General features: G+C 38.4%; 1 protein-coding gene across 4 annotated transcripts in view; it reads right to left on the bottom strand.

Moving 5' to 3' along the window:
* The window catches only part of MAP4K5 (mitogen-activated protein kinase kinase kinase kinase 5), a 119,061-nt gene that overhangs the window by 28,241 nt on the left and 64,082 nt on the right, over window positions 1-26,738 (bottom strand). For 2 of the 4 annotated variants that reach the window (XM_051822833.2, XM_070053673.1), the window contains 11 exons: window positions 25,998-26,060; window positions 24,120-24,201; window positions 23,104-23,220; window positions 17,364-17,442; window positions 7,876-7,934; window positions 6,820-6,887; window positions 4,443-4,485; window positions 3,679-3,829; window positions 1,619-1,716; window positions 1,411-1,452; window positions 457-541 (listed from right to left, as the gene is read on the bottom strand). In XM_051822833.2, coding sequence (XP_051678793.1) covers window positions 457-541; window positions 1,411-1,452; window positions 1,619-1,716; window positions 3,679-3,829; window positions 4,443-4,485; window positions 6,820-6,887; window positions 7,876-7,934; window positions 17,364-17,442; window positions 23,104-23,220; window positions 24,120-24,201; window positions 25,998-26,060 — 887 coding nt within the window. Of the gene's footprint in view, window positions 1-456; window positions 542-1,410; window positions 1,453-1,618; window positions 1,717-3,621; window positions 3,830-4,442; window positions 4,486-6,819; window positions 6,888-7,875; window positions 7,935-17,363; window positions 17,443-23,103; window positions 23,221-24,119; window positions 24,202-25,997; window positions 26,061-26,738 lie in introns of all 4 variants that reach the window. The other 2 variants (XM_051822832.2, XM_051822834.2) reach the window with 1 other exon arrangement.

Below are 26,738 nucleotides of genomic sequence, written 5' to 3'. Positions count from 1 at the left end.
TTCTCCATAAATACATTTTGTTCTTTGAAATGCTGAAGGAAAGTTAGACATGAATCTCTTTTACGCCTACATAGTTCAGTGCATATTTCATTTTTATAAAACGTCTTACATAACCACAAGATGTTAACACTGAAACTATACAAAGATCTAGTCCCCAGATTTTACTGATTGAGATTACAAATTATCCCCATAATGTCCTTGGACAGGAAAAGGAAACTCCATGGCTGCAATCAGCTGTGACGCCTTCTTAGACTCCTTTAGTCCAGAATAGTTCCTGTACCCTCTTAAATTTTAACGCCTTTAAGTGAAAACTAACTATATAGACTGTTGAAGGTTCCTACACAATTTAGCCTCTATGGTCATATTTTAAAAATAAGCTTCAGTTCGCTGGTTATGAAGATCCTTTCTCATAATAAGATTTTTATTATCAATATATACAAAAATCAGAAATTTTACCTTTTGTGTCAGGATGTATCCAAGATGTCGCACAATTAATTTTCAAAGGGCAGCCATCAAAAACTTTTGAAAAACATGCTCCCATCTTATTCATAAAGAAAGAAATATTGAATTATTTGATAATTTTATACTTTCTAAAAAATACCTAAGATCATTATAAAATGTCAAACTTACTCCTATTTTCATTTATTTATGGATTCATCCCAAAACTAAACTCATATTTTGACTTAATTTTACTCCTTTTACCAACTATAATCTACTAAGTTAGGGCAAAAATACCTAATTTATCAAAATATCTACATATGCCAACAATATGGTACAGGAATTTTAAGTTATTACTTTTCTTTAAGACTAACAGTATTAATGTGAAACAATGATGATTTTATTCAGGAGCATTACTGTGATTATAATTTCAGCACAACATCTATGAATCAGACTTTCACTGAATAAAAGCTAATTTATAAAGCACCTCATTCATGTGATTGGTTGAATCACCTCACAGACAGCTTTAGAAAAGGAGTTAAGCAGCTTTCTTTCCAGGTTCTGATTTATTTACCCAGATCACAGTATCCAGCATTAAAACATGCCCCTCCACTCCTTTCTAGTATATAGTCCAATGTCCAATGTGAAAATGGCTTCAGGGATAGAAAGACACTTAACCCACATGACCAACTTGACGCAAAGCTATTAATGCCATCACATTCAGATTAAATTGTTCTTTCCAGGCTAATCTGGGAATACAGCTGCCAGTATTTATAAAAACATTCCAAATTCAAACTAATTCACTCAAATAAAGGAGTATGATTTGATCCCTAGGATGCAAATATATCTATTATCTTTTTAAGAAATATATACTTCCTTTCAACGGTTCAAGGCATTTGATAGCAAACATAATTCTGCTGCTTCTAAAGAGATTAAAAAATGGCAAGTAGTTCACATAAAAATATTCCTTACCAGCACTTTCGGGGTAGGTGGAAGACCATTGATAGCTGGTTTCTGTGAGAAAAAAACAATTTTTAATGTAAGATCTCTAAACATTAAAAAACATGTTAGATATTTAGAAATTTAATTATTTGAATTCATGAATTCAAGAGACTGGGCCCCTTAGATGATAAGCACAGCATCAGTTACAGCTCATCACAGAATACCCGCTAATACCTACAGGGAAGTCTCGCTTGTCTTTTTTCCGTGGTAACTGCGGTGCTTGCGCTGACCCTTCGGTATTTTCACTCATCAGCTTTGAGATCCCATCACCATTTCCTAAGGAGAGACACAGTGCAAGTTGAATGATGTACTTACAGCAAGTACTTTCTTTGAAAAATATTTTTTTTCCTTTAGTACCTATCTTCCACTTGGGTGATACTTTAACAGGAAAAAATTATTTTATTTTTAGATTTACTTATTGTTTATTTGAAAGGCAAAGAGAGAAAGAGAGAGAGATGGAGAGATGGAGAGAGAGAGAGAGATGGAGAGAGAGAGAGAGAGAGAGAAATGGAGAGATGGAGAGATGGAGAGATGGAGAGACGGAGAGACAGAGAGATATTCTATATGCTGTTCACTTCCCAAATTCCAGCAATCACCAGGGTTCAGCCAGGCCAAATCGGGATCCAGGAGCCTGGAACTCCACTTGAGTCTGTGATGTGGGCAGCAGGAACCCAATTACTGGGCTATCACCCACTGCCTCCTACGTGCATTAGCAGGAAGCTGGATAGGAAGCATGGACTTGAACCAGACACCCCAATATGGGATGCAAGTGACTCAAGCAGTTAAGTTAACCTGCTGTGCCACAATACCTGTCCAAATTAGGGAATATTTTCTATTGTCAGATGAATTAATTTGAGTGCCTTTCCCTAGATCCTGTAGACATAACAGTGCCTCTTCAGCAGTGTTTTTAATCTATGAAAACAACAAATACCTTTCCACACTGTGAGAAAAATGGAATGTGTATAGGAGTGAAATCGCATTTTGAGATTTGATGATTGTTTGTAGCCCTGGTCTCTACCATTGAGGAACAGTGTTTTTGTCTTCTTACTATTTGTTGACCTCTACTTAGCATGAGGTTAATCTTATGAGTATAAAGTAAACTGAAAGCCGATCATTATAAAAATTAAGAGGGAATAAGAGAGGAAAGAGGAGAAGGGATTGCAGCATGGGTGGGAGGTAGAGTAGGGTAGGAAGTACACTATGTTCCTGAATCTGTATATATGAAATACATGAAACTTATACAACTTTAAATAAAATTAAAAAAAGAGAGATTAAAGAAGGAAGACACAGTAGTATGTTTGACAAATTGGATGTGTAGAGTGATGAAAATGAGGGACTCCAGATCAGATTAATATTTTTGAGTCAAAATCATTGGAATCATGTGAGATATTTACTGCTATTATTATACCAAGGCAATGAAAAGTACTCATAATAAATTTGTATTCCTTGTTATTTGCACAGAACCATATCTAATTTATTCAAAATGTACTATATATGGAACATAACAAAGCTAGCACTCATGAACTTTAAGATGGCTGTTCTTAATTACAACCACTGAACTATGTCTGGTGTTTGTTCTATTACTTAGGTTTCTTATCAGCCAATGTGCAGCTGCAGGGAAGAAAAAGACACCGTCTTTCCTTTCCCTTTTACTTTAATGTTAACAAAGATGAAGGGTGAAAAACTGAACCAAGTGTCTGTCCTTGGTCCCAATTTCTATGAATAAAGGCTTTTCCTAAAAGAAAAAAAAAAGACCTAATGATGTTGATGCTCAAGGCTTTTGATAACTGACCTTTAATCTGTGCTCAGTCCTACCTTCCTTTTCAGTCTCAAACTTCCATCATACTGACCAAACTCCAAACACGATTCAGACTGCCCTGCTGCAGTGCACTTACGCACCCCAGTCCACCTCCTGATGGCTCATAAGCCCTTTCACATCCTGCAGGAGGCCACTCCTCTGTTCTCTCTCCTTTCCCTCCTCAGAACTCTCTAGTCTCCCGGTACTTATACATGTGTTTATTCTGGGAGACACATACAGCCACTGTCTTCCCTAATGTTACAAGTATATGGGTGTAATTTTCATGGAATTAAAGAAGCTTCACAAAGCTTTGAATTCTAAGACTAAAGAAAATATAATGTTTAGAAAAGGAGCTAAGTGGCTTTCACTTTTGATTTATTTACCCAAATCACAGTATCTAGCTGTGTGCACGCCAGGGCTGCTGACACTGCCAGCCATACCAATAGAAGAAGTCTCTACAGGACCACAGCTTGGGCTGCTCTGCCTTCTGAGAACCTGAGGAGCTCTGTTCTCTGAATCAGGGCAACGTTTTACGGTTGATGACCTTTCTTCATCTGGGAGGTTGTCTTCAGGGTAACTGTTTATCCTTGGCTAGTAATAAGAAAATAAAAACGTTACTTTAAAAATCTGGATAAAAAGTTAACAGTTATCGTTAGGTAGCAAAGACTTCAGAGGGAAGCGGATGAACCTCTTCTTCATTCTGTGCAGTTCCATACACTGGGTTAAATGAGCAAGAGTTGAGTTAAATCTCCCTACTCAGCTAAAAACTTGCCTCGTGGTTTTTAATCAGCCTCAGTCCACAACTGATACAATTTTGATTAAAAAAAAAAATAAAGCTATGTAAACAATCCACAGAACATTCAGTAAGCAGCAGCAAATGAGGAACATGACTTCATGGAGCAAGACCCTACTGCCATGTCTCAGCAATAGCTGATAACGATAAATGATGAACTCTCTAGCTCCCCTTCATTCAAATGTTTTTGCAAATGAGCAATAACCAATTTTTGCCTTTTCCTAATAGGGATTACAAAGATTCTATTTCTCATGAAATTTTCCTTACTATATATTTTAAATCTCCGTATATCCCCCTTGAAGAAAACTGTATTCCTCTAAAATATCTTCTAGTGAATTCTGAATAAACTTGACAGAATTATTTTGAAGCTTAATTACTTAAACAAGGATTTATGGTTTAAAAGTAGCTCACCTTCGGAGGCAGAGGGGGTGGTACTGCTCGTTTTGAGGTTGATCTAATACAAAGAGAAAAAATGCAATTTAGACAGTAACAAATGACATCCCATAACAAATGACAAATATAAAACAGAGACACTATTAAATATGCATTAAATCTTTTTATAATATCAAAGATAATAAGACAAATAGAACATGATGCAGAGTGTAATACTTTTAGGAAGACCAAAGACCTCATATTGTCAAACTGTATTAGCAAAACCATAAAAGAAATTTTTATAAAGTAGTTAAGTCTTTTTTATTTTACAATTATGCTCTACTACATTTAATAAAAAATAAATTTACTAATAGAAAACAGATTCAGATTTTTAGAGTTAGAAACCATGGATTAAAGGAGGCACTTTTTTTCTAAATAGGTCTTATTTATTTATTTATTTGAGAAGCAGAGTTACAGACAGAGAGAGGAAGAGACAGACAGAGAGGTCTTCCATCTGCTGGTTCACTCCCCAAATGGCTGGGCTGATCCAAAGACAGGAGCTTTTTTGGGGTCTCCCATGTGGGTGCAGGGGCCCAGGCACGCAGGCCATCCTCTGCTGCTTTCCCAGGCACATCAGCAGGGGGCTGGATTGGAAGAGGAGCAGCTGGGACATGAACTAGTGCCCCTATGGGATACCGGCACCACTGGAGGAGGTTTAGCCTACTACGGACACAGTGCCAGTCCCAGGCTCTATTATTAAATCCTTTGCTATTCAAAGTATGGTCCCAGCAACACTGGCATGGCCCAGGAACTTTATTTATTTAAAGATTTTATTTATTTGAGAGGTAGTTATAGACAGTGAGAGGGAGAGACAGAGAGAAAGGTCTTCCTTCCATTGGTTCACCCCTGAAATGGCTGCAACAGCTGGAGCTGTGCCGATCCGAAGCCAGGAGTCAGGAGCTTCTTCCTGGTCTCCCATGTGGGTGCAGGGCCCAAGCACTTGGGCCATCCTCCACTGCCCTCCCGGGCCACAGCAGAGAGTTGGGCTGGAAGAGGAGCACCCGGGACTAGAACAGGTGTCCATATTTCGGGATGCCAATGCTGCAGGCAAGGATTAACCTACTGTGCCACAGTGCCGGCCCCAGCCCCAGGAACTTTAAAAATGTACTATGTAGAAAAATGTACTCTGTATTCAATCAGAATCTCCCTTTTGTTGTTGTTGTTGTTATAAAAGAGATTTATTTATTTATTTGAAAGACAGTGTTACATCAAGGGAGGGAGGGAGGGAGGGAGGGAGGGAGGGAGGGAATGAATCAATCTTCCATCCTCTGGTTCACTTCCCCAAATGGCCGCAATGGCTAGGGCTGGACCCGGAGCCAGGAGCTTCATCTAGACCTCTCATGTGGGTGCAGGGGCCCAAGTATTTGGGTCATCTTCAGCAGCTTTCCTAGGCACATTAGCTGGGAGCTGAATCAGAAGTGAAGCAATCAGGACTGGAACTGGCACTCATATGGGATGCAGGCGCTGCAGGTGGCAGTTTAACCTGCTGCACCACAGCATAGGCCCCCTAGAACCTCCATTCTAACAAGCTCCCCAGGTGACCAACAGGCATATCAGAGTTTGAGAAGCAGTGAATTCAGCCTAGCCCAGTGGTCCCACACACATTCACAGTCATTGCAATCACTTGAGAAGCTTCCACAGTTCTTAGATTCCTTTCTCTGTAAGGGGCCACGGGTAAAAATTGTAGGATGTGTGATATACCGTGGTCGCAACTCTACAACTCTGCTGTTCTGGCATGAAAGCAGCTATAAAAAATACATAAATTAATAAGCATGGTTGTGTCCCAACAAACCTTTACTTACATACACTGATTAAAATTTCAAATACTTCTCATGTGTAGCAAAAATATTGTTCTTTTGATTTTTTCAACCATTAAAAACACAAAAACATCATTCTTAGAGCATGGTGTGTATAAAAATAAGGAGGAGGCCAGTTCTGGTCCACAGGCCATAGTTTGCCAATCCTGCACCTATAGCTTAATGCTAGAACCCAAAGATCTGTATTTCCAGAGTTATCTAGGCTACTGCAATGCACAAACAGGTTACAAACAACTCATGGAAGCCAGCCAGAACTTTTGAGGGAAGACAGGTCTAGAATGTACTGGTTTTCTAACTCCTATTGAGGTATTTTTTTTGTCCATGATATCACATGATTCATCTTTCAGTATATCATCATATATATTCAAATTAAAAAAACAAAAACCACAAATCTTAACGATCAACACATGATGCTTTCTACATTGACAACATAGTACAACTTTTTTAAGAATGAAAATTAAAGATTAATTTAAAAAACACTTCAAAACTGTTCTTATGTATTAATTAAAATAAAGTTATTAAATCAGAAAACAACTTACTTGCCAGTATTTGCACCATCAACAAAAGGATTCCACTTTAATATAAAATTTGGGTCTGATGACACTCCCTGTGAAGAGAAAAAATGTGGTTTAAAATGCTATTTCTAACAACAAAAAACCAGAAAAGTTACTCCATAACAACTTTTATTTGGTTCAAGGAAATATTCCACTGTAATGACTGTTAATCATCTTGTATTCAATCAGTTTTTGAATCTCCAGCTAGCTTTGCTTTGTCATGTGACCTATTTAGGTCAATGACTCATTATCAGTTGACAACAAAAACTTCAGAAATTCCATAAACATACTAAATGTAGCTTCAAATGTGACAAGCCCTCTTTACCAATATGCTAGTGTTTTCCAAAGCAAAAGAGAAAACAATAATGTAATATTAATAGCATCACTACCCCATTAGTAAGGAGAACTAAATAGCTTATTATTAAATTATCATTTACTTATTGGTGCACAACTTTTGTCTGTAAGTATGGAAACTGAAGACTTCATACTCAGTGACATATAGAGTAAGAAGAGCACTAATTCTAAATAAGGGAGAAGAGATACAGTAATCAGAAGACAGATATTCTAAAAATCATATAAATAAAATAGATGTTAATATGACTTCCACACTGATTCTAAAGTCTTGCTTTATTTATTCTTTTCTTTCACATTATCTCAAAATAAGTGCAATTTTTTAAAAAGCTGTATTAACAAAACATTTTTTAAAAATATAAGGCAATGCAGGGATACAGAATGTACTGCAAACTTAACAGAATTACTAAGAGAAAAGGCCCTGAGAACTTGAAGCTTATGCTTATCCATGCAGCTCATAACTTCAGGGAAATGCAGACTGAGAAGGGTCAAATGAAAGGCTGACATACTGTGCCACTGTGTGGCCTAGTCAAAATATGCCTAAACTATTTCAAACTGTAATGTGAGAGGTACATTATCAAAATTAATGCTTATATGGTATATTACTTTGTTCTGTCGTCAAAGTATACTTAATTCTAAGCTTTCTCCAATTCCAATGTGAATATACTTAAAAAAACTCACAATTCTTACCATTTCATCGCGTGCTTCTGTTTCCTTCCGCAGAGGAGGTTCAAATTGTAACTTATCAACTGCAACATATAGAACAGATATTTACAAAATCAGCATGTTAAAGACTTCATCTCAGGATTTCTACAAGAAGGTTCTGTAAGGGGGCAGCAAGGGACCCATGAGAAGAAAAGAAAGAGACCACAAAGTCTCCTATGTTTTAACTACAAGAGTGCTCCTTTTTACTTATCCAAAGAAAATAATCTGGGACCTTCCTAACATCGTTACCTAATTCTTGGTTGTAATCAGGAAATTAAACAGTACTTTTTGTGTAAGAGATTTTTAAAAACTTAATTAGAAGTAGATGACTAGAAAAATTAAGTATTTTCTCTACATTGCAAACTCTGTTTTGAGATTAATTTAAGCTATAGCTTCTTAGGATAAATGAACCAAAAATAAATTACCTGTAAACTATCTAAATGAACAAATTATTTCTGTCAAATTAACTGTCACAATGCTGTTCAGGAATCTATTTGGCCTAGTAAGATTGATTTCAGAATAATTATTCCAAATAAAAAAAAGAGTATCTTCTTTTACATGAAATATTCTAAAACAGAGAAAAGGATAATTTATTACCTACTCATAAAGCACAGAGAATTTTAAAAATTTTAAATTCTAAAATCCAATGTGACAGAAAGGTCAAGGAAATTTCTATACACTCATACTTGCATCAGAGATGCAAAATTCCCATATACAGTCTTAGCAAAGCAAGCAAAATACATTTAAAAAGCATTTAAGGAAAACTGTATTATCCTTACCCCTAAAAAAAATTTGCGCAGAATATAAAGTACTGGTGTAATTCATGATATTAAACAGAAACAGTAAGTTATAAACTTTTTAATTAAAGGTTAGAAGACATCTCATAAAATATAGAGTACATTGTAATTCAGAAAGAACCATTTTATTCTTTTGAGATAGAGAAACTTTGTTTTAGCATTAGAAATACTGGCAAGCAGGTCTAGAGATGCTTTATAAAAGGCACTAGTATGGCAAAAATTATCACTTGAATAATAAGAATTTAATATCTGGTAAATTTAGAGACTTACAAAGGTAAGGAGGCCTTCTATGTCCTGATTAAACTCCCAACATGGTAAGATTCTAGCTACGATTAAGTACCAGGAATCAGAGTTACCTTTCTGCCATAAACAACCACATCCATGTAATACAAATGTGTATGTGCTTGTGTGTATGTCTGCATATATATAAACTATATGAAGCAAGTGTTTGGCCTGTGATTCTTGAGAGAAAGGAAATACATGGTAAGATCTATAGTCATGGCCGGCACCGTGGCTCACTAGGCTAATCCTTCCTTCGCCTTGCGGCGCTGGCACACTGGGTTCTAGTCCCCGTCAGGGCGCCGGATTCTGTCCTGGTTGCCCCTCTTCCAGGCCAGCTCTCTGCTGTGGCCCAGGGAGTGCAGTGGAGGATGTTCCAAGTGCTTGGGCCCTGCACCCCATGGGAGACCAGGATAAGTACCTGGCTCCTGCCATCGGATCAGCGTGGTGCGCCGGCCGCAGCGCGCCGGCCGCGGCGGCCATTGGAGGGTGAACCAATGGCAAAGGAAGACCTTTCTCTCTGTCTCTCTCTCTCACTGTCCACTCTGCCTGTCAAAGAAAAAAAAAATCTATAGTCATCCTAGCTTTCTGCATGGGGCACTGTACAAACTAGGAAACAGTAAAGTAGACATCAGAGAGAGAGTCTCAATGGATGAAGGAAACAAAGATTAAAATTTGGGCAGTGCTTAGACAATGGGACATTAAAGGGCATGGCCTGAGAAATATGAATGTTGTACAAAAAAGGAATTCCAGAAATATGTAAAGGAGTCTCCTGTATCTTTAGCTGAATACCAAGAACGAAGCAAGCCTTTGTCAGACAACAACAAACACGAGCTTCTGGAGATCCCACAGCACGAGGAAAGATATCTGAGTTTCTATCCAGATGAAAGACTCTAGTAAAAACTTACACAAACCTTGAAAGGATCAAGTTGACTTATCAGGTGATTAACTCTTTAAACAAAGAGGACAAAATCTCAGAGACACAGATGTCAGAAACAGCAGCAGACAAGCACTTTAAAACAGCTATGATAAACACGTAAAAAGATTTAACAGAAAAAATGGACACAGCAAGTAAGCAGACAGGAAAGAACTAGAAACTGTGTGCATGATGAGGTGTATGTATGCGTGTGTATTTTATAGGACTGAAAGCCTACATCTGAAAAATACTGTATCTGAAATAAAATTCACTGGATAGGCTTAACAGCAGACTGAATACTACAGAAGAAAAGATTAGTGAACTTCTAATCAGGGCAAGAGAAATGAAATTGAAGCATAGAGAACAACGACAAACTTCTATGAATGAAAGTGGCAGAACAAAGCCCCAGTGACCTGTGACAAGTGGTCTAACGTGTAACTAGAGTCCCAGAATTCTAGAAGAGCCTGGCGCATAAATTCTGAAGAAAGAGCAGCCAAACACTTCCCAAATTTGATAAAAAATCAATCCACAGATCTAAGAAACAAAATGTACCCCAGATAGACTATGGCTACACATACTGCAGTCAAATTATTAAAAAAAAAAAAACAAACACAAAACCCACAAAAGTTTCATATTATAGTACCTTGTACCTTAAAAATTTTAAGTTTAATTCATGGATTGGGTTATAATCTGAAGCCTCAAAAACTGGTAAAGGGAACAGGTATTTAGTCTATTGGTACATACTCATGTCTCACATTGGGGTACCTGCGTCTGATGCCCAGCTACTCTGCTAATGCAGATCCTGGGAGACAACAGTGATGGCTCGAATACTGGCTCCCTGTTACCCATGTAGGCGACTTGGCTTGAGTTACTGCTTTCCTGCTTGGGCCTGGCCCAGCCCTGGCTGTTGTGAATATTTGGGAAGTGAACATGCAGATCAGAGATGTTTCTCTATCAAATAAGTAAAATTTTTGAAAAATTTAAAATATTGACAGAGGAACATATGGGTAGGCAATACTGCAGATGTTTTTTCATAAATAGTTTTTCTCTCAACAAAGGCTTTTATTTGGTAATTATGTATTATATATATATTTAGTTCTAGTGTGTAGAAAGCTTGACAAAAATCCTCAATTTTAAGTGGCAAAAAAAAAAAAAAAAAAAAAAAAGTTCCCTGAGTTGTGTTTCCTGAGAAATCTCTAATTGTATCTCCAAGATGCACTCACTCACTTTCCTTGAATTGTTACCAAGGAAATTTGTAGGATAATGTACCTTACAATCTCCACTGCCTGTGACACCTCGGTATGATTTTAAAAACTAAACCATTTAATCATTACATATAAAATGTCCTGACAAAATCAGAATAGTTTTGAAATTTAAACTAGTTAAACTTTCAAAAATGCTTAAACTTCCTCAGACTTAAGTTTTCTGTTTTCACTTTTCCTTACCCTGAATAACACTGAAGTCAACACCTCTGGAGCCCACTGGACTCAATGAAGCAAAACTAGAGCATCCCATGTATCTGGGAATTTTGCCCTCACCTACTCTTTGCACATTTACTGTAGGTACACAGCTAGACTCTTGTACTACACTGCTTTACCTTCAAACAGGTCCAAGAAGCATTTCCACCGAGATGACCTCAACGTGATTTAATATGCAGACTGTCTTGGAAAACTGCCCTCTGATCCCGATAAAGAGAATCTTGCCAGCTACTGTTAGTGGTAAGCCAGGGTACCAATCTCTGTATTCACGTCTCTCAGAGAGACACACAACCAATCATGTCACGGGAATAGTGACCCAGCAGAATACCTCAAATCAGAGATGACCAGGAATCTGAGAAGCATGTGACTACAAAGGAACACAGCTTCCACCCAACTACTGGACCAAGCCCATGACCACAGGAAGTGGAACATCTGCCCTCAGCCCATGGGACTAGATGAGCAGAGCTACTGTCATACTTTAATCTGCACACTACAGTATGTATTCTATTTGCTCAACCACATTTCTACCCCTTCTTTACCAGTTGAAGATACTGGACTGACAGACACTTGATATTTCTTAACTATGGTACTTGTAGATTCCCTGTTTTTAATATTGCTTTTTTGTAGGGGAGGCCAGCATTGTGTCACAGCTGGTTAACTGCTGCTTGCAATGATGATTTCCCATATAGGAGTGCTGATTCAGGTACAGGCTGCTCTGCTCCGATCCAGCTCCCTGCTACTGTGCCTGGGAAAGCAGCAGCAGATGGTCCAAGTGCCTGGGCCACCGCCACCTGCATGGCAGACCTGGATGGAGTTCCAGGGCCCTGGTTTGGCTTGGCCCAGCCCTGGCCTTGTGGCTTTTTGGGGAAAGAACCAGCGGATGGAGGGTCTCCCACTGTGTCTCTCCACTTCTCTGTCATTCTGCCTTTCAAATAAATTAATTAAAATAATAGTGCTCATGGGAGTCTTCGTCAGTCCTTGGTATGAGTTCAACACCTGGTTGAAATTTACTCATGGCCGGCGCCACGGCTAATCCTCCGCCTGCGGCACCGGCACATCGGGTTCTAGTCCCCGGTCGGGGCGCCGGATTCTGTCCCGGTTGCCCCTCTTCCAGGCCAGCTCTCTGCTGTGGCCAGGGAGTGCAGTGGAGGATGACCCAAGTCCTTGGGCCCTGCACCCCATGGGAGACCAGGAGAAGCACCTGGCTCCTGCCATCGGATCATCACGGTGCGCCAGCCTCAGCGCGCTGGCCGCGGCGGCCATTGGAGGGTGAACCAACGGCAAAAGGAAGACCTTTCTCTCTCTGTGTCTCTCTCTCACTGTCCACTCTGCCTGTCCAAAAAAAATAAAAATAAAAAAAAAAAAACAAAAACTAAAAAAAAATTTACTCACAACTTAGCAAAAATTATCTAATTAAATCAAATGTATTTGCACTCACATTTTCTTTTTTTTTTTTTTTTTTTTAAGATTTTATTTATTTATTTGAGAGGTAGAGTTACAGACAGTGAGAGGGAGAGACAGAAAGGTCTTCCTTCCGTTGGTTCACACCCAAGTGGCTGCTACAGCCGGCGCTGCACCGATCCGAAGCCAGGAGCCAGGTGCTTCTCCTGGTCTCCCATGCAGGTGCTGGGCCCAAGCACTTAGGCCATCCTCCACTGCCCTCCCAGGCCTCAGCAGAGAGCTGGACTGGAAGAGGAGCAACCGGGACTAGAACCCGGAGCCCATATGGGATGTTGGCGCTGCAGGTAGAGGATTAACCAAGAGAGCCATGGCGCCGGCCCCGCACTCACATTTTCTGTGGTTACCTACCAACTTCCTTTGGTGCCAATTTCTTGTTACTAGCTTCCTAGGTAATTGGACTGATCATGAATTGACTTCAGATGACAAACAAATTGTTAAAATTAGGTAATTTAGCTGATGTACTCAATTTGGATCAGAGAGCAAATAGAGAAATCTGCCCTGCCATTAATCAGGCTTGGGGGGACAGATGAAAACCCAACTGAAAATGAACAAGAAAACGTTTCTCCCAAAGATATTCTACACATGTGAAGTTTCGTATAATGAGCCCCTGAGCTATACTGCTATCTTACTGAGAAACTCATGCTCTAAAATTACAGAGTGCCAGAAACTTTGCTGTTGTATGCAATCATATTCATCAGAATGAATCATTCTGTTCTAGCCTGGAAGACTTAAGTCACTGACCCAGAGAAGCAGACTCAATTTCCAACCCAGACGTAAAGCTTCAGAGGAAGACATTTATGAATCTGACATTCCAAGTTTCCAAAGAAACACATTTCTGTGTCCACTTTTACAGCACAAACCTGGTGTTCACCTCCTGCTATAAACATGGCTGCTTTGTTCAAGGTCATCACTTACATGTCACTGCAATGCCACTATTTGCAGCATGCTAGACCTCTTTTGCTGTATTTGCTGAGACGCTGGATGGTTCCTCTGGTGTGTGTTCTCCCTCACTGCAAGCAGTCAATAAACAAGGCCTTGCTGGACTACAAAGTTATTCCAGGTGGTCTTAGATTGAGTGGGCTCAATTCATAATAATTATATGTCTACCAAATACTATGTATATTTGACTATCAACAGAAGAATGCATAAATTGTGGTACAATCATGTGGTGGAATCTGTGACTATAATAAAAACAATGAACTGGTTATTGCTACATGTGACATGAAGGATTCTCACAGGCATTACTGAGCAAAGGTAACTAGGCATAAAATGTATCAGCCCACTTAGCTGAAGGTCAAGACTGGGTATAACACAATCTATGTTTAGAGACCACAGCAGTAATTAGCATGGGCAGGGTAGGGTTGGGAACTCTTGGAGTGGAAAGGTACTGACAGTGAAGCAGCATGAGGGAGCCGTCACAGATTCTGATCATGTCCCACCTCCGGTGCAGGGTGCTAGACACATGAGTGCATATGTATTTAGAAATTCATCATGCGTGTATTTCATATTTGAGTTTTTGACTATCTGTAAATAATCAGCTCAGTTTAAAAAACAAAGAAAAAAACAGAACTAATTGGAAATATACAAAGTCTATTAAACAAAAACAAAACAGTAAAATATTCCTAACAGATCCCAAAAAAGAGGTGTGAAAATTTAAAGATGGACAAATCAAGGGCTGGTGCTGTGGCGTAGCGGGTAAAGCCACCGCCCACAATGCCAGCATCCCATAGAAGCGCCAGTCCAAGTCCTGGCTGCTCCAGATCCGATCCAGCTCTCTGTTATGCCCTGGAAAGCAGTAGAAGATGGCTCAAGTCTTTGGGCGCCTGCACTTGCGTGGAAGACCTGAAAGAAGCTCCTGGCTTCAGATCGGTGCACTTCCAGCCATTGCAGCTAATTGGGGAGTGAACCAGCATATGGAAGACCCCTTTCCCTCTCTCTCTCTCTGCCTCTCTGTGTTAACTCTTGACTTTCAAATAAATAAATCATCTTTTTTAAAAAATAAAGATGGACAAATCATCAATAAATTGACCTTCAACTCTACTACTTTCTGCCTGGTGTGTGAAACACACAGAGCTCCCTCTAAGATCATCAGTACATAGGGCACTTAAGGAAGAAACAAATCTTGAACTATTCGCTGAGAAAGTATTCTGTTTATGACTATCAGTCTTCTAAAGTTAATACATAAGTTTAATGAAATCTCAGTAAAAACATGGTTTCTTTTAAAATTAAGATTCTTAACTTTATGTGGAGGAAAAAATAGCATAGCATCATAATCAAAAAGATCAGCAACAAGGCATATATATATATCTGTACATGTACGTGCGTGTGCATATGTGTCTGTGTGTGTGTGTGTGTGTAGGCAGGGGCAGGGATTAGGGAGAGAATAGTCCTGCAAGACTCTAACAGATATTATAGAGATATAATTATCCAAAGTATGCTACTCCCACATGAACAGACAAAGGGTGCAGTGGAACACAATTTCCAGAAACAGTCCTGAAACTGAAGAGGAATTTAGTATATTGTGAAGACGGCACATGAAATTCCTGATTAGATTAAATCTTTGATGAACAGCACCAAGATAAACGGGTAGGTATCCAGAACGAAAATGAAGTCGAATACAGACTTTATACTTTCTACCACATATTTTAGACTAAAGATAAAAGCATTTTAAAAAATCAAACTACAAAAACAGAAGAAACAACAGAATACTTTTGTAACTTTGCAATCAAGAAAGCCTTGCTAAATATGACATAAAATTCAAAAGTTATCCAAGACAAGACAGGCAAGTTAGACTGTATTAATGGACTTCTACACAGCCGCATAAAATACGGAATACAGCTTTATAATGGAGTATCAACTTGGTCACTACTCTTCTCTCTAGTATTTGAGGCCCAGAGTCCTATTCAGATTGTAAAAGAAGGTAACTAAGAAAATACGAATTTGGGTGCTAACAAAGGCACTGTACCTTGAATTATTGGCTGAATCATAAAATGTACTAACTGAAACTAATATGATAAGGACATTCTAACACTGCAGCTGTATTTCTGAAGTTGTATCCAAAACGCTCAAGATATTTGAGTTTAAGAAAACTCAAACAAAATGCTCATCTGAAATAATTCTATTTAGCCCAAATATTTAATGAGTTATCTTCTCCCATTATGTTTTAAAATTTAATTTGTATTTTACTGGTTATATATCTTATTTTGCTATAAACCACTTTAAATCTCTTGAAACAAATATACATTTAGGTTAATAAACCTAACATATAAAACTTATTTCCAAATTTGTTTTTCTAAATTAATGTTGCAAGATCCAGCACTGTGGCACAGCAGGTTAAGCCTTTGCTTATGACACTGGCATCTCATGTCAGAAAAGCAGTTGGATTACTTGCTATTCTGCTTCTGATCCAGCTCCCTGCTAATGTGTCTGAGAAAGCAGTAGAAGATGGCCCAACCATCTGTCTCTACCATCCACGTGGGAGACATGGATGGAATCCCGGGCTCCTGGTTCTGGCCTGGCCCAGACCTGGCTACTGGCCTTTAGGGAAATGAACCAGGGATAGAAGAGGTTTTTTTCTGTCACTCTTTCAAATAAGTAAAAAATAAAAAAATCAATGCTGCTAAAGTGACAAATACTGATATAAAACTTTCATCTTCAGTGATTAGTTTATCAAATAAAAAATAAATTTCTTCTTTTAAATACTTTTAGAAAAGATTCATGTTAGTGTTGATCTGACTTAAAAAAAAAAAACAAAACAAAAACCCTAAAACCAGTGTGGATGTTTGGCCTAGTCCTAAGATGCCCACATCTCGTATCAGAGTGCCTGGGTTCCACACCTGCCTCTAGCTCCTGAAACCATCTGCCAGCTGATGAACATACTGGGAGGCAACAGTGATGGGTCAAGTAACTAGGTTCCTGTCAATCTACTGAGAGACCTGGACTGTGTTCCTAGTTCCTCACGTCAGCCCAGGCCCAGTACTTGTTGTTACTAGCATTGGGGGAGTTAAATTTTCAGAAATAATTTATAAAAATTATAAGTAATTTATAAAAATTGAAACCAATGTAAACGCCCAACAAGAGGGAACTACTTATCAATTAATAAAGCAGAATGCAATAAATATAACAGTTAATGGTTATGCTAACATATAGAAAATATTTCTATATGAAGTAAAATTTTATGTATAAATTCATCCACATAAAAATATACATGGAAAAACATAAAGGAAATCTGGCAAAAGATATCAACTATGGGTTTGCTCTGGGCAAGGCAATCATATGCAATGCTAATTTTCTATTTTTTTCTTATTGCAAATGTTTTGCAATGAATACCATCATTTTCTTAAGTAAAAAATAAAAAGCATTCAAAAATTGTAAATCATGGGCATTCTATCTAGAAGAGAAAAGCAAGTCCTATTTTAGAAGTATTTCATATGTTAAAATATGTAGCCTCAATCAGTATCAAATTTTATTATTCCATAAGAAGTACAATACCCAGCTCAACCCTCCAAAACCAACAATGGAAAACGTACACCAAACACATACAATTTATTTCTGAAGCTGTCCGTTCAGCTCTGGCATTCCTGTTTGTAGATCTAATGGTATGACGAATGATTGCATGGGGCTGTGAATATAAGCATAATACACGCACTTTAAAAAATTTCAACGATAAAGTTAAAAGATAAAATTTTCTTTTTAATTGTTACCATTTATTAATGATTATCTGTTAAATTTTGAGATAAACATAAAACAAATACAATGAACAGTAAGATGCTTTAATATTAATCCATGCTTACACTTGCAAAATATTGAAGGGTTTCAAAAAAATAAGACATATTCTCCATGCCTCAAAGAGGTGGACTACGTCTGGGAAGATAAGACAAGCACATACTAAAAAAAAATAGGAAATGGTAAAGTGCCGCTCATTAAGATAAATGGATTACTAGGGAGAAATGATTTTACAGTGAGGACTATAAAAGTTCTTCACCAAAGAGCTGTACTCTCATCTGGGGCCTTAATGCGCAAGTTAAGTATTGGATATGCAGAAATGTGAGAAAGCATTCTAAACATGAGAAAGAACACAGAGTGATGGAAGAAATAAAGAAAAGCAGGGAGTCTTCAGAGGAAGTGAACTGTTTATTATTTGGCTACAGCGAAGACAAAGCTGGCAGACAGACGGAGGTGCGCCAGATCATGAAACATTCTGAATGCCAGGCCAGGGCTCTCCATTTTATTTCTTTGGCAGAAAAAAAATTTTGGAGCAAAAAATTTGCTCCAAGGGAGCAAGGGAGTGGCATCACCACAGTTACTTTAAGAGTACTCTGATTAGCATATAAAAGAGTAGGGAAGGGACAAATACTGGATGCAGGGAGACTGAGTAAGAAATGTAAGTCAAGAATGAAGTTTACTGTCTCCACAGTCTCATGTAAGTGCCTGCTCCGGTGAAGCTATGCCTTCAGCTTGACCTCTGTCTACCAAATTTCTCATGACTCTCATTCACTGATGGCTTAAAAGTGGCTCACGTGTGTTTTTTCCACTACTTCAAGACCCAACTATCATTTCAATGGACTTCAAAAGCTCAGGTCCAATGTTCTAGACTTGTTTCCCGACCTAATCTCTGAAGACATTCTCACATGCTTCACCCCACCCTGCATGCCTGTAATCACACCTGGAACCAATCATGAGCTCTGATACACAAATTTACCTACACTCTAAAAGCCTGAGGCCTTGTGTTCATAATCTCACTTATTCCAATTACTGTTTCCCAAAAAGACCTATTTATTTGAAAGGCAGAGACGGGGGGAGGGGGGTGGGGTGGTGGTATATTCCACCTACTGGTTCACTTCCCGAATTGCCACAACAGCCAAGGCTGGGCCAGGCCAACACCAGGAGCCTGGAAGTCCATCAGGGTCTCCCTCGTGGGTGGCAAGGGCCCAAGTACCACCTCCTGCTGCTTTCCTAGGTGCATTAGCATGGAGCTGGATGGGCAGTGGAGCAGCTGGGAACTGACCCGGCACTCCAACATGGGATGCCAGCATTGCAAACTGCAGCTTAACCTGCTACACTACAATTCTGGCCCCCTCCAATAATATTTTTAAGGTTTATTTTATTTGAAAGGCAGAGTGACAGAAAAAGACACATAGAGAAACGGATTTTCCATCCACTGGTTTACTCCTCAAATGACCAGGGTTGGTCCAGGCTGAAACCAGGTGTCCAAAACTCCATCTGGTTCTCCCATGTAGGTGGGCAATCTTCTGCTTTCCCAGGGCATTATCAAGGAATGGGATCAGAACAGTGGGACCTGGGCTGGCATGCCGATATGGGATGTCAGTGTCATAGGAGGTAGCTTAATCCACTGCCTCACGATAATGGCCCTATTCTCAATCACTCGTTTAATGTTCTTCTTGGAATATCAAGTCCACCAATCCACTACTTCCTCACTCTCCATATGCTTCCTGCCTATCTTCACTTTTCTCCCTACAGAGTTTTAATCTATTACTCCAAAATTTCAAGCAATCTGTTAATGGTATTTTAAAATTCCTTAGCCTCATGTTCCCCAGCACCCTTACATAACAGATTGTCAACCCTGGATGGATTCAACCTGTGTGTTTACATGTGAGGTATGAATCACTACTGGAGGAAAAGTACATGCAGAACATCCTGAGAATTCATTTCATTTGAGCCCAATCCTTCTCTAGTCACAGACAGCCACGGACGGTCAGAGACCTTCTCTCATCAGTTAACCCACGCACAGCTCCCAATTACGGTTTTAAACCTTCTCCACGCTCATCATATCTACCTATTTTCTTTTCAGGAGATGACCTGGCCACTTACTTCACAGAACAGAAATTACTAGCCACACTATCAGTGAAGCTCCTTTCTTTTATTTATTTATTTTTTTTTTTTAGATTCACTTATTTTACTTGTAAGGAGTTAGAGAGAGGCAGAGGCAGAGGCAGAGGCAGAGGCAGAGAGAGAGACAATCTTCCATCTGCTGGTTCATTCCCCAAATGGCCAAGAGGGCTGGAACTGGGCTGGTCTGAAGCCAGGAGCTTCTTCTGGGTCTCCCACATGGATGCAGGGACCGAAGCACTTGGGCCATCTTCTACTGCTTTCCCAGGCACATTAGCAGGGAAGCTGGATAGGAAGTGGAGCAGCTGGGACTCAAAGCGGCACACATATGGGATGCCGGTGCTGCAGGCAGTGGCTTAACCTGCTCTGCCACAGTGCCAGCCCCAGGGATGCTCCTTTCGGATGCAAGAGAACGGTTACTTTATCCAAGATCTAGCCCCTTATCATATTCTACATTCTACCCTCCACTTTCTTCTTAAGAGCTCTCTCCATCTTGCTCTCTGTAAGCATTCAATCCTGTTTTAAGCTTCTCCTTGCAAAAAACATAAAAAGAAGGAAATAAAACCCAGTGCAACTCATTCTCCCCAGCTACTGCTCTACCCTGCACCTCCTTCACAATTATTTTTAATAAAAACTACTGTACTTACCTTTCAAATCCCTCCAACCTAGCTTCTCTTCCATTACTTGAAAATTATCCTTGTCAAAGTCATCAAATACTATCACCTAAATCCAAAGATGACAATAACTTTAACTTAACTCCTAGGCTGTATTCTCAACAAAAATCTCTTTCCTATGTTTCTTACTAATTTTTTGTTAGTTCCTTTTTGCTTGCCTGACCTTTAAATTTTGGGGAAAATCTCAGGATGCTGTCCCAGGCTTGTTTTTACTGGCATCCATCTACCTCTTAAGGCATTAACTACATCCATATTCAGCGACTCTCAATTCTGTATTTCTGGTCCAAACTTTTCTTCCCATGCTACAACCACACACCTAACTCCTTACTAGACTTCTCCACTTGGGACTCTTGGGCAATACTGTTTTCAGTATAAAACTGAAGTCTTGTTTCTTTCCAAATCTGACTTCCTCTAGTGTGCTTATCTCAGTCAATAGTTATCTATCCAGCTGCTCAAGTCCAGATCTGCTCGTCAATTCTTTCCTCACCCCTTACTCCCAGGTCTTCATCCAATCATCAGTTCTCTCCTAAAATCTGTCAGTCAGTCCATTTTTCTTTATCCTTGCACTGTAGTCTCAACAATCAATATCTCTATCCTGGTTAACTTTGGGAGTGTTAACAGGTGTTCAGTAATGGATTCACTATTCTGACATTTGCAAAAACAATGGACATCTGACTATGTTACTCCCTTACCCTTAACTGGCTTCAAACTGCCTTTAGGCTGAAGTCCAATCTTTCAAACACTGTTAGAGAGCCAGTGTCTAGCTGTGTAACCTCATCTTCTACCACTTCCTTCCCTGTTTTCTGCTCTAGCCAGACTTGATTCTTCATTACAAGAACACCCACCTTCTCTCTTATCACCAGGCTTTCAGACATGCTATTACTCTGCTCAGAACACTCGCTCGTGCTTTCTTCCTGTAATTCCAGTTTTCAGCTTAAACATCACTTCTACAGTGAGTCCTTTTCTAGCCCTATAAAATGTCTTACAGTACCCTGGACTCCCCATTCCACAAGAACCATCATGGAAGTTCTGTGATACTATTCTTCAGTTCCCTTTGAGACTTTAGAAGCTCTATCAAGGCACGGATGGTGCCAGTCTCATTCACCAGCGTGTCCCCCAACTGCCTGGCACAATGTTTTCCATTTCAAGGACTGACAAAAAGAAGAGAATTCAGAAAGTAGCGGAATTTCAGAAGCACAGCCAAAATGGTATGAGGACAAAAGAGGGGTTTACTTAACTATATAACCAGTAAAAGACTAACTGGGGAAGCAAATGATATCTAGTTCTACAATTATGCTCTAATAGTTTTAATAATTTTTGAATATTTAAGGGGTTAAAATTCTATTTATTAACCCCAAATTTGCAAATAATGTTTCAAGTAGAAAAAAAATCTGAGTTATTACTGTTTAATATCTTAAAATTCATTTAACATCCAACAAAATATTCATGCAGTACTTAACAACATTACAGAATTATGCTATCCACTAGGCAATGGGAAACAAAAATTAGTTTTTACAGATCGTCTACTGGTGATTTTTTTAAGTCCTTAAACAGAAATGATGGGGTGTTAACTAAAGGGAATAGGCTCTGGAGTTAGCTTCCCTGGATCTAAAATCCTGGTCCCACCACAGACGAGTGGGAAAACTGCTTCCATTCTTTGCCCCTTGTTTTCTCATCTGCATACAAGATATAGTAATGATTGTGCATAGTACAAATGACAACTTGAGTATTAGATGGGTTAACATGGAAATAATTTAGTCTAATACTTGCCATGTAACACATGCTGAATGAGTGTTAGTAGTGAAATGTGTATAATTTAAAACTTTACGAATGTGAAATAGAAAACTATTTAAAAAATAATAATGATCAACACATATACTTTAGTTCTATAATACTGCCAGAAGTGAAGGTAGAGATATAAAGGTAAATTAAGGTATAAAGAGACAAATCCAGATAAATACAAACAAAAAAGAATTATAAAAGGAGAGGAAGAGAAAAAAGAAGAGAAAGAGACACTGGTGAAAAAAGCACAGCTGTGTTGAGTATTTTATATGTGTAGGTAAAAACAGATACCTGCCAATGAGCAGTTAAGCTCCTCATTTCTGATTTAAAAGTATAGTTATATATAATATATTCAAAATAATTCTGCAATATTTTCAGAGAAGGTATGTATACTTATGAACAGATTTATAACTAATTATATACAAAATCATCGTTTTGAGAAAGTATTGGAAAGGGTAAAAATTTCCAGTGGGAACTTCAACTGAATTTTAAAAAATTATTTGTATTCTGTTATCAATCTACAGAAGAGAACTATAAAAATGATTAATTTGGTGTCTAAGGAGTCTCTTTTGTGAGAAATGTTATGCACATATGCTGTGGCTTTTTCTTAAGCTAAAAACCAATGTTATTAAAACGTTTATTTCCTTGAAAACAGAAGTCCTTTATACACATCCTGTAGACAGATACAACCTGTTTCAATCTCAGCTACCGCTTAAACACTTCAGGTAAATCAAACTAAGAGATCATATTGGGAAAAACTAATCCTAGTTCTATAGAAACTAGGTTTAAAAGTATCAACCAGTTATATTACAATAAAAAAGCATCAGCTGGCAATTACAGGCAGGTTAAATAAAATTTACAGAGCTAATTAATCTCTGTAGCTAAATGTACTTCAACTAAATTGAAAGTAAGAAAACATGTTCTATAGCTGTATTAAACATTTGCTTACAAACATTAAACTGCAAACCCTTTATTACCTCAAAGTCATCATCATCTCCTTCAGTATAATGTGCATGGTTGTCTGGATTGTTCACTTTATCCAACAGTTCAACTGCTAATGCCCTAGAGAGACCTGGCTGTCCGACAAACGTATGCTAGGTAAAAACAAAACAAAACAAAATTTCATGAGTATGCCTTTAAATCTCCGCCTTATAGGAAATGTTCCATGCACTTGTCATTTGTTAACTAGCAAAGACAAGCCTATGGGACCCTACCAATTTAAATGGGGGAATATATTAGTAAAAAATACTCATCAGAGAATCTATATATGATAAACTGAAGAAGCTTTATTTAGGTTAAGTTTTAAACATGAATAATTTCTCTAAATAAACTTAGGTACTCTTTATTAGGCTGTAAAATTACAACTTGGACTTCCCTGACAATATTCATTATTCATGTCATTATGCTGCCATGCAAATGAATACTGTGATACAGTCCATTATCACAATAAGAAAATAAATGTATATTTTACACTGTACGCATTTAATTTAGTAAAACCATGTTAACGCACAGGATATATGATTATTATGACATTTTAAAAAGCTTTCTTGTGCTGGGTTGTAATCACTGACTATATTAATTATAAAAATATACACATAGAGCATTCCATAAATTTACAACAGAAGCCAGGAAAAGCATTAATTTTAGGTTAAAGCAACATTTTTAAGAGTTTTCTCTTAGGCAGGAGTCAGCAAACTATAGCCCAAGGCTGCTACACTGCTTCCTTTTGTAATTAAAGCTTTATTGGGTATTAAAATTATACCTATGCATGTATATTATCTAAGGTTTTTGTGCTACAATGGCACAACTGAGTAGTTCTTACAAAGTGAAACATGTTTACTACCTGGCCCCTTACACAAAGTTTGCTAACTCCTGCTAGAAGAGATCATTAACATATTTATATTAAACCGTTTAAATACTTTTATTCTAGTGATATGTCTAATTACTGTACAACTATAATCCCTCTACAATCTCTGTAATTTCAGTGACTTACTGTCAGAAGTCTTTCAGCAGTTGGTCTTTTTTTTGGGTTTTTGGTTAGTGCTATTTTGACAAAATTATGGAAAGTTGATGACCTTCAAATAAAGAGAGATATGTACAGAAATTTCACTAATATTAGTTTCTTGGTGTTATAAATAAAATGAACTTAAAAGCAGTTAGAAATACATGATTTTTTTCTTATGCTTTTTAGTTTTATATAAACCAAAAACTAAACCCAACACACAGTATATTTTTTGGTAACATCTGGGTTAGTTTTGTCTCTAAAGTACACTGCAATGTACATTATATAGTAATATAATATACTGTATAATACAACCTCTAAAATTACCCTAACATCTAGAAATGGGTAGGCTGTGTCACTTATACAATTTGTGATCGTCTTTTCTAGGTACCATTTAGGGGTCAGAATGTCCTTTCCTCACTGCCTCACTTACACAGTGTATGCGTGTCTTGTTATACTGACAGAGCTGGATGGCATGGTGGTAGTGTGGGTAACGAGAGCAATTTAAGCGTCCAACTGGGTTCTCCTGTCATCTGCATTCATGAAGGGGAAAGGGAGAAGACAGAACTTGAAAGAATTCTGTGCTGATTATTAACTAATGATGCAGGGATATTTCTATTACTGTCAAGAGTCCACTGCACTAGAGGCTGGACCAGAACCAAAGGGATGGAACAAGTTCAGTGATCAGCAGTTCTCTGCAGAGAAATCAAACAGTGTGTTACCTTGGGTGTCTTACAACAGAGATAACACAGTACTGGAAACTGGCAAAGATTCTCCAGTGGTGGTAGTGAATGCTGGAATCTGCTAGCACTGTTTTCTAAGAGTTACCAATCACTAAATGGTATTCAGTCATTACTGCCATCAAGCCCTTCCATTCCAGATGGTTAGGAACTTAGGAAAACAGAGAATAGGAAGAAACCCATTCTTTTGTCAGAATTCAGGTAGCAGCAGTGAATAGAGCCCTCTCTTTCCAGTGTGATGTTCCTCTCACTTTTGGCATGATCCCCAGTACAGGTGGCTCCCACAGAAAACTATGCTCGGCCGGGCCACTGAAACACAAAGCAGTGGTTTAGAATCTGGCTCGGGGGAAGGGCCGCTTAGAGAACAGAATAGTCGACAGACTGTCTCAGTAGAAAAATGGCTACACGTATAGAATTTGGGAGGGGAGGCACTCTTGGATATACAAGGCATCCACATAATCTAGATGAAGAATTCTTGAATTTAAGAACCTGGAGACTTTCATTAGCTCAGTGTCTTTTATCAAATGTCTGAGGAAGATATTCCCTGAAAAACAATCTTCCATTTTTATACTTCAGTCACTGACATTTTTATGGACATGTACAGACAGGCAAGTTGCTTTTTTTTTTTTTTTTTTTTTTTTTTTAAGAGAAAGAAGAGATTAGAATGAAAATGAATAACCTTCTTCAGTATTATGGAAGGAAGATAGAGAAAAATCAATGAAGAGAAATGGTAAGTGTCAAGTTATGTGGAAAGTATTTTCAAGTTATCACCTTTGTGAAAGTCAGTATATAATTAATGCAAGAAAAGGAACACAAGGCAAAACTAGGTGAGTCTCCAGAATCTTACTGTATTCACTTCCAATCTGTTTCTCACCATTCCTCTAACCCAAGCTGCCAACAAGCAAAGGAAACAACTTGAGTTTCACAAGAGCAGTGGATAATAAAAGAATACTGCCCAGAAAATAAACACACATCCTCATCATAGCTCTGCAAGTGAATCAGCTACACTGCTTGGGGAAAATTGCTTATTGCCTCTGCGCTTTGTTTTTGTAACCTATAACAAGGGGGACTGAACCTGTATCCCTTTCAAACTGTAAAATTCCATAAAACCATATACTCTTTAACTCACCATTTTGTTTTGTCCTTTAGTTTTGGTGGCTGAAAATTGCTCTTTGACATTAAGAAGAGAGCCCTGAAATAAAAATTTAAAGAATAGCAAAATATTTCTATTACTACAGTTAACAATCAGAATGAATATTCTGAAGCAAATTTATACAAGACTACACAGGCAGGCACTGAGAAAAACTGGGGTAAGGAAATTCAATTTTTACATTTTAAAGACTATTTTATTCATTCATTTATTTGAAACGCAGAATGACAGAGAAAGAGGGTGGGGCAGAGGGAGAGGGACAAAGCAGGATGGAAGAGAGGGGACAGAAGGAGAGACAGATCTTCCATTTGCTGGCTCACTCTCACAAACGTCCACAAAAGCCAGGTCTGGGTCAGGCTGAAGCCAGAATGCAGGAATGCCATCCTGGTTACCGACCTGAGTGTCAGGGGGACAAGTACCTGTACCATCTTCCGATGCTTTCCCAGGTGCATTAGCAGGGAGCCGGATCAGAAGTGGAGCAGCTGAGACCTGAACCAGTGCTCATATGAGATGCCTGCATAGCAGCTGACAGCCTAACCCACTACACACAATGCCGGCCTCACTGTTCTTTCTTTGTGTATGAGTCATGGAGGTTTTGATGTAGGTATTTTTTTGTTTTGTTTTGTTTTTTTTTTCAGAGAGGTGGCAGTTTTGGCTCCTATCTTCTTTTCCTCTAGCTAGGAGTATCCTAAGGATTCTGCTATCTTCTCCTGAGCCAGC

Source organism: Oryctolagus cuniculus, chromosome 12 (assembly GCF_964237555.1).
Source record: "Oryctolagus cuniculus chromosome 12, mOryCun1.1, whole genome shotgun sequence".
Classification (NCBI taxonomy): domain Eukaryota; kingdom Metazoa; phylum Chordata; class Mammalia; order Lagomorpha; family Leporidae; genus Oryctolagus; species Oryctolagus cuniculus.
Note: the sequence above shows the minus strand (reverse complement) of the source record. Positions and strands in the feature narration are given on the sequence as shown.